Source organism: Priapulus caudatus, unplaced genomic scaffold, assembly GCF_000485595.1.
Source record: "Priapulus caudatus unplaced genomic scaffold, Priapulus_caudatus-5.0.1 Scaffold121, whole genome shotgun sequence".
NCBI classification, from domain to species: domain Eukaryota; kingdom Metazoa; phylum Priapulida; class Priapulimorpha; order Priapulimorphida; family Priapulidae; genus Priapulus; species Priapulus caudatus.
Genome location: NW_014577182.1, coordinates 288,772 through 297,488, shown reverse-complemented (window position 1 = coordinate 297,488; position 8,717 = coordinate 288,772). Strand labels below are relative to the sequence as shown.

Here is an 8,717-nt window from a genome sequence, read left to right as displayed (position 1 = left end):
ACCTGGTTTTAATATGCTGCACACCTTCTCCCCAAGATGTGTAAGTATACCAAGTTTGGTAGCGCTAGGTCAATTAGGGGCCGAGTTAGAGAGCGGAAGGGAAATATGATCAAGGTCAAGGTAAAGGTCAAATAAAAGTCTCAGTGACCTGGTTTTGGTACTCTGCACACCTTCTCCCCAAGATGTGTAAGTATACCAAGTCTGGTCACGCTCGGTCAATTAGGGGTCGAGTTATAGAGCGGAAGGGAAATTCTCTGCGGCGGACCGAGCAGCGGTGGCGGCTGGGGAGACATGAAACGATAGTATCAATATACAATAATCCGTTATCTAGTATCTAGTATGTAAACCCCAGGGGTAAAGGTCCGGGGTAATTGTCCGGGGGGTGAATGGCATGGGGGGTAAATGTCCGGGGGTGATTGTCCGGGGCGTATTTGTCCTGACACCTTAAAATCGGACCATCCGCCAAATAAACAACCACAGTTACCACACCAATTGGATTTTCTCAACCAAAATGGGCTCAAATGGAAGATAAAAGATAGCTAGCTAGGAACCTATCTCCATGTAGTATTTGACATTATTATTGATAATGTGTCAAATAATCCCAACAAATTACAAGCTGATGTGACATCTTACATTTTGTGCAAGTTTCGGCCCAAAAATTTCCGTTTTTGAAATATATCAAACTACGTTTCATACTGTAGTTCAGAAATAAATAAATACATTTTTAGGCATAAACTGGACTTGGACATCTTTTATCTTCCATTTGAGCCCATTTTGGTTGAGAAAATCCAATTGGTGTGGTAACTGTGGTTGTTTATTTGACGGATGGTCCGATTTTAAGCAGGGGTCAAATTTCATGACCTATCAGTGTGTAGGAAATACAATTTCCAACATTTTGAGTGGTCATTTGTAACAATTGGTCAATTAGTTAAAAATATATTGAGCTTTTAATTTCCCCTAGCCTACCCCCAGATTTTGGGTCCGAGGTCTGACGCGATCATCCACATTCAAGAGGTCATTACTACCAGTCTACCACTAAGCTGTGGATGCTGGGTTGGGCTCACAGTGTTTTTCATCTATGGATATAAGCCTATCAAGAAAACATAGTGAGAATTTGCCACCCCAGGTGGTACCAATCCATGAAATTTTGGGGTCTGGCTCATGGACTATATATAGTGTATGGTAGTATCCCCGCCCTTTTCAAGATAGTGGACTGGAGGCACGTTGAATAGAATTATCATGGCAATTCATTAAAACTATAATTGTAGTGGTAAAACATGTCTTCTTATTAGCTTTATAGATTGCAGTAGGTATATTAATAAAATTCACCATGGATTATTATTTTAACTATTGTTACATTTTACTATGGAAACAGTCTAGCTTTCTTAGTTTTAAAGTAGGATAATATAAGCCAGATAAAAAGGTCATTCATGCGCTATGATGATTAACCAATTATCCGATTTTAATCGATTATCGATCGGTTGGGTGGAACCGATAATTGATTATAAAATTCAAGCCAGTTCCCATCACTAAGGTTAGAGTTAGGAATTAGCATTAGCTTTGGAGATTAAGATTATGGTTAGGGTTAGAAATTAGAATTAGGGTTAGTGGTGCCCTATTCGATTATTGTTAGTAATTAGTTATATCTGTTATGTATTTTATGCTTTACCCCATGAATGTGCCGCTGGTCATCTTTTCCCCATGTTTCTGACTGTCTGCAGTATGGTTGGTACTGGGGGCCAATGAGTTTTGAGGAGGCGGAGGAGAAACTGCAGGGTCTGTCTGATGGTTCATTCCTAGTGCGTGACTCATCCAACGATCACTACATCCTCAGCCTGAGCTTCCGCACTGAGAGCCGAACCCGACACTGCCGGATAGAGTATCACAAAGGTACCTAGCTAATCGCTGCGTGTCGGCCATGTATGCACCCCTCTGTCTCTGTTGGATTTAATTTACCTCGCCATGCGGCGCCACGACAGCGAGTAAAGGAGTATTTCAGTAGGTTACGCCGGCTCGCACCAACAACCGTTTGTGTTACCTGTCGAATCTTTCGGTTCATGGCAGTTTAGGTGTTATCTGACACGAGGTTTGCCATTCGTGAATGACAGTAGAGTTGTAAATGCAGCGTGATGCCGGACGCGATGACGTGTGGTGACGAGTTGGTAATTAACGAGACCTACGGACTGCGTTTTCGCGCATCGCTCTCGCCTGCGCGCCACGTCACATTCGTTGCCTCACGACATGCGACCTCGTTCGTTCGCAGGTCGCTTCGGATTCGGCGAGATCGAGAACTCGTTTGGTTTCGTCAGCGTCGTCAACCTGATTGAGCACACCGTGCTCGAGTCGAAGAAGGGCAAGTACACGTTCTACCTGCGTCACCCGATGTTCGGCCGGCCGCCGACGCGCGTGCAACTCACAACGCCCGTGTCACGCTTCGCCACCATGCGCTCCCTCCAGCACATGTGCAGGTAGGTAACCTCGCGTGGCAGGAGGCACAGTCCCAGAACGCGTGGCAGGAGGCACAGTCCCAGAACGCGTGGCAGGAGGCACAGTCCCAGAACGCGTGGCAGGAGGTACAGTCTCAGAACGTGTGGCAAGAGGTACAGTCCCAGAACGCGTGGCAGCAGGCACAGTCCCAGAACGCGTGGCAGCAGGCACAGTCCCAGAACGTGTGGCAGGAGGTACAGTTCCAGAACGCGTGGCAGGAGGCACAGTCCCAGAACGTGTGGCAGGAGGTACAGGCCCAGAACGTGTGGCAGGAGGTACAGGCCCAGAATGTGTGGCAGCCGACACAGTGGTGACAACTTTGAATTTGCAGCGCGACGCAGGGCAGGAGAGCCACGGCCCTGCAAACAGCATCACAAGTGACAACCACAACACAGTTGCGACAGAAGAACAGAACGACGGGAACGATGGAAGAAGAGCCGTCGATGACTCAGGGGAACCCACACCAGCAGCGGATGTCAGCGACGTGACAGAATGCACCGCTTCTGGTCATCGCTGTACCAAAGATAAGCGAAGTCGCGACCTTTCGAAGAGCAATAACGGGTTCCATCATGGTGTGACCCGAGCAGCGGAGATTACGAACAGCATTGACGTCGATAATACCCACTGCCAAGGCGAAGTGTCGCAAGTGGTAGATTCGTTGGGGCTCGACAGCGACGTAGCAGACAGTGGCGCCCCCATGCAGCGAGACGTCGCAGGCAAGATTCTGCCTGTGCCAAATCGGACAGTGGAGCGAGAGTGCGAGCCTCCTCCGCCGGTGCCCAGCAGAGTGCGCCGGTGTCTTCAGCAGGAGCGGCCTGAATCACTACCACATCCGCTCACGCGGACGTTGTTTGTCAGTAGCTTGCCGCTGCAGGCACCGCCACCACTGCCGCCAAAACGAACAGTCGGCAGCGGCCAGTCTTCATGCGACAGTGTCGCTCAGGCTTCGCACGGAGCCGGACAGTCGTGCAGCGTTGCTCAGCAATCGAGTGCAGAACAGCACCGCAGCGACGACAGTGTCGCACCGCGGTCGCGCGCCATAGCCGCCGCCAGTGACGCCGGGGCGGTGTGTCGCGAGGAATCGGAGGCGACACCTGGTGGGGGCGGGGCTCGCTCCGATCGAGCGCGGGACGCGCCATCAGAAGCTGCCGTTGACGCCGCGGGCGATCACCGCAAACGCGCGTCTGTGTTCGATGCGATACGCAGCACCGTCACGTCGGTGTTCAGCCACCACGCAGACGCTTCCGCTGCAGGCACCGCCCCTACGCAGCGGAAGCGGGCGCCAGCGAGGCTACCTGCGTCGATAGCGACGACACACGCGCGAGCAGAGCCGAACCCGTATGAGAAGGGCGAGCGGCGAAAACGCACATCCGAGAGTCCGTCGCGACCCGATCCAGACACGGAGGATTCCTTCGCGGACGGCATTCCTCCGCTGATCCCGCCACGGTCCATCCGGAGGGGGGACGCGGCAATGGCAGGTACGACGACAAGCTGGAGTGGTGGTGATGCGCAGGCGCCCCCTCATGCACCGGGGCGGAGGGCGTTGGCGCGGCGTAGCAACTCTGAGCCGCTGGCGACACATCAAGAAGGTGGGTGCATTTGTTAATCTCTGTGAGCAATTGTTGCTACAGTGATCACAAATCATTGCCATGGCGATCAGCTACTTTTCAATTAATCATTATTCTCAGCTTGCCTGGGTGGTTTGTTCTAGTCACGCACGTTGTTTATTCCATACGCGAGCATATACTTCCACGAAAATATAGAGTATGACCTTATAGAGTCAGTGTGTGATTGTATCTTCCCGGATTCTACAGTTTTTGTTGAAATGAAATGTGAATCACTTCTAGCTAAGATTGTGAAGTGTGTTAAAGACATTTTACTCGTGTAAAGTAATATCTTTAGATCATCTTTATCTACATCATATGACTATTATACTATCTATCATAAAGTAGCAAAGACGATGGTATTTACAATCACAATTGGCTGAAGTCAAGATCCTTGTTAAATTGAGAAACCCCTAACGAAACGGATGATTGTAGGTTCTGTGTTGCCATCTGACAATTCTGTGCTACACTTGGCGGCAGTAGCAGAGCCATCGATTGCCAAACCGGAGGAGGTTCGTTTGCGACAGCGCAACTGTAATGGCCCGGCCTCTCCAGAAGGTGACTACCATTATGTGCAATCACTCAGCTGTGAGGCACTTGCTTTAGACTTACAGCTAAATGTTTGATTATTTGCCGTGTAACCTGTTCAACCTCTTAAAAGCAATGCCAACTGGGGGAGTTTTTCGCTGGTAATGTCGAATCGGGCCCAACAAGGGATGGTTTAATAAATGGCTATGTGAGTTACATATAGGTGTATTAATGTGTGTGTTGTCTCTGTGCATGTACACGTGTGTGTGTGCATGTGTTTGTGCGTGTGTGTGTGTGCGTGCGTGTATGTGTCTCTGTGTAAGTGCGTGGGTGTGTGTGTGCGTATGTGTTTGTTTGTGTGTGTGCGTGCGTGCGTGTGTGCGTATGTGTCTCTGTGTATGTGCGTGGGTGTGCATGTGTGTACACGTGTCTCTGTGTGTGTGCGTGCGTGCGTGCGTGCATGTGTGTGCATGCATGGTGCCGCGTATATATTTCTTGAGATATATCAACTGTTTAATTTTAATTTTTTCAGGAACAACATTAGCTGCCTTTGCTGACACTTTATCCCAGTTGAAAGATGTAAGTAGGCAAGCTTATTTGTTTTCACAATAGCAGTATGAAACTATGAACCAAAATCTGCTGCCGATCCATATTAAAATGGTGTTGAAAAACAGTGTTCAATCTCTACCCAGTAGCACTGATCTAGGGAGACAGAAACTGGGTAGAATACGAAATAGGTAATATAGCTTATTAACAATTATAGATTACTGTTAACGTAGGGTTATAGGTAGTGATCCCAATGATCAATTATAATTGAATGTTGATCATTTGCAGCCATGGATGAAATAATCGATTCTGCTGATAAGTAATCAATCATTGCACAAGTTAGCTATTCAGAGTGAGAACAACTCTGCAAACTTTCATAATGCTTGCTTGCTGTTTGACTTCTTTAGCTATTTGAATTTAACTGCAAAAATGCTAAATGTGTGATTTATCCTGGCAGCGCCAATTAGACATTTCTTGCTAATTTTGTTCAATCCGGCATAATAACAGACGTTTTCATACTTGTGTGTATCACTATTAGTCCATGAGCCAGACCAGATATTGGTACCACCTGGGGTGGCAAATTCTCACTATGTTTTCTTGATAGGCCTATATCCATAGATGAAAAAATACGTGAGCCCAACCCAGCATCCACAGCTTAGTGGTAGTAATGACCTCTTGAATGTGGATGATCGCGTCAGACCTCGGACCCAAAATGAAAAACTCAATATATTTTTAACTAATTGTCCATTTGTTACAAATGACCACTCAAAATGTTGGAAATTGTATTTCCTACACACCGATAGGTCATGAAATTTGACCCCTGCTTAAAATCGGACCATCCGTCAAATAAACAACCACAGTTACCACACCAATTGGATTTTCTCAACCAAAATGGGCTCAAATGGAAGATAAAAGATGTCCAAGTCCAGTTTATGCCTAAAAATGTATTTATTTATTTCTGAACTACAGTATGAAACGTAGTTTGATACATTTCAAAAACGGAAATTTTTGGGCCGAAACTTGCACAAAATGTAAGATGTCGCATCTGCTTGTAATTTGTTGGGATTATTTGACACATTATCAATAATAATGTCAAATACTACATGGAGATAGGTTCCTAGCTAGCTATCTTTTATCTTCCATTTGAGCCCATTTTGGTTGAGAAAATCCAATTGGTGTGGTAACTGTGGTTGTTTATTTGGCGGATGGTCCGATTTTAAGGTGTCAGGACAAATACGCCCCGGACAATCACCCCCGGACATTTACCCCCCATGCCATTCACCCCCCGGACAATTACCCCGGACCTTTACCCCTGGGGTTTACATACTAGATACTAGATAACGGATTATTGTATATTGATACTATGGTTTCATGTCTCCCCAGCCGCCGCCGCAGCTCGGTCCGCCGCAGAGAATTTCCCTTCCGCTCTATAACTCGACCCCTAATTGACCTAGCGTGACCAAACTTGGTATACTTACACATCTTGGGGAGAAGGTGTGCAGAGTACCAAAACCAGGTCACTGAGACTTTTATTTGACCTTTACCTTGACCTTGATCATATTTCCCTTCCGCTCTCTAACTCGGCCCCTAATTGACCTAGCGCTACCAAACTTGGTGTACTTACACATCTTGGGGAGAAGGTGAGCAGAGTACCAAAACAAGGTCACTGCGGCTTTTATTAGACCTTGACTTTGACCTTGATCATATTTCCCTTCTGCTCTATAGCTCGGCCCCTAATTGACCTAGCGCGACCAAACTTCGTATACTTACACATCTTGGGGAGAACACGGGGGATACATGTAGTTGGCGACAACTGCCTTTTCTAGTTTTAGATAGTTTTCCAGTACTAATATTTACAAATGCATTTGATTAATAAAATTTTCATATGAATAATTGTTTCACATTAATAATCATATTTAAAAAGTCTAGAGATAACGGAATAGATGCCCTATACCTAATACGTTTCGATCGGGTAGATAGTACTAAAATACTACCATTGTTGGTTACAATGAATAAGACGATAAAGATGAAGAAAAATAAAAGAGAGGAAAAGAAGAAGGCACCCATCTTTGTTCTTTAGTCCGCGAAGCTGTATGCGCGCACTCTTTGACTTTTGGACGTTTAATACCAGATCTTCCACCTATTATCGCCATCCACCTTTATTCGAACAATATTCCCTGGTTTAAGTGGAGGAAGCACGCGCACCCGATGGTGTTTGTCGAAGTTCGCCTCGTATCACATGTCCTTTTCATCCCTATCTCACTGCTTGTAAGTTGGTCCATCCTAGTTTCAACTTCTTCTCCAACGTCAGAAGTTGCGTCCTTATTTCATAGACCATTAGCTCAGCAGGTCCAACCTCAGTAGCTGCGATTGGTATCGCCCTGTTTAGCATTAGTGCACAGAATTAGTAAGCCTTTAATATGTTTTTCGTGCCTAGGTGACGTCACTCTCATTTTCGGCATTTGCTTGCGGGTGAAGCGGGTTCGATGGAACATGTTCGATGCCTATAAACTGAGGTCCGTTCTCTGGCATGTATTTCGATTGAACTCCCCAGCGTGAACAAACGCACCTCCTCGGTCGGCGCGTAAACAAACACAGCTCCTCGGTCGGCGCGTGAACAAACACAGCTCCTCGGTCGGCGCGTGCTCATATTTAGGTTCACTCCAACAGAGAAAATATAAAATAATCAAAACTGTTCAACAATGAATAATAAACAACAAGTGAGTAATTGTTCAAGGGGTAAATGTTCCGGGGGGGGTGGATCTTTCCCACTGAGAGCCGAACCGACACTGCGGATAGAGTATCACAAGGTACCTAGCTAATCGCTGCGTGTCGGCCATGTATGCACCCTACCCTCTGTCTCTGTTGGATTTAATTTACCTCGCCATGCGGCGCCACGGCAGCGAGTAAAGGAGTATTTCAGTAGGTTACGCCGGCTCGCACCAACAACCGTTTTGTTACCTGTCGAATCTTTCGTTCATGGCAGTTTAGGTGTTATCTGACACGAGGTTTGGCATTCGTGAAATACAGTAGAGTTGTAAATGCAGCGTGATGCCGGACCGACGCGATGACGTGGGTGACGAGTTGGTAATTAACGAGACCTACGGACTGCGTTTCCGCGGCATCGCTCTCTCGCCTGCCTCCAGTCACACTCCCGTTCCTCATGACATCGAACCTCGTTCGTTCGCAAGGTCGCTTCGGATTCGGCGAAAAATCGAGAACTTCGTTGGTTTCGTGCAGCGGCGCAACCCTGATTGAGGCAGCACCCGTGCTCGAGTCGAAGAAGGGCAAAGTACACACAGTTCTACCCTGCGTCACCCCGAGTGTTCGGACTATTCCCGGCGCGGCCGACAGCGCGGTGGGCTAACTCCCACAACGGCCCCGTGTCACGCTTTCGCCACCAATGCGCTCCCTCCAGCACATGTGGCAGGTAGGTAACCGTGTACGCCACACACGTGTAAGCATGTTTCGTGTCGTACGTATGCTTATGTTTCGTGTTGCATCGTATGCTTACTGTTCGTCGTTCATGTATGCTCAATGGTTGTCGGTTGC

General features: G+C 47.3%; 2 protein-coding genes across 2 annotated transcripts in view; both read left to right on the top strand.

The window, feature by feature from the left end:
* LOC106805631 overlaps positions 1 to 5,302 on the top strand; it is a 10,656-nt gene extending 5,354 nt beyond the window's left edge. Inside the window, exons 3-5 of the mRNA XM_014807314.1 lie at positions 2,493 to 4,076; positions 4,527 to 4,649; positions 5,152 to 5,302. Of these exons, the coding sequence (XP_014662800.1) occupies positions 2,493 to 4,076; positions 4,527 to 4,649; positions 5,152 to 5,231 (1,787 nt within the window). The 3' untranslated portion in view covers positions 5,232 to 5,302. The remainder of the gene's footprint in view (positions 1 to 2,492; positions 4,077 to 4,526; positions 4,650 to 5,151) is intronic.
* Positions 1 to 8,717, top strand: part of LOC106805635 (suppressor of cytokine signaling 6-like) — a 13,222-nt gene that overhangs the window by 1,412 nt on the left and 3,093 nt on the right. The window contains exons 2-3 of the mRNA XM_014807318.1: positions 1,722 to 1,890; positions 2,264 to 2,468. Of these exons, the coding sequence (XP_014662804.1) occupies positions 1,743 to 1,890; positions 2,264 to 2,468 (353 nt within the window). The 5' untranslated portion in view covers positions 1,722 to 1,742. The remainder of the gene's footprint in view (positions 1 to 1,721; positions 1,891 to 2,263; positions 2,469 to 8,717) is intronic.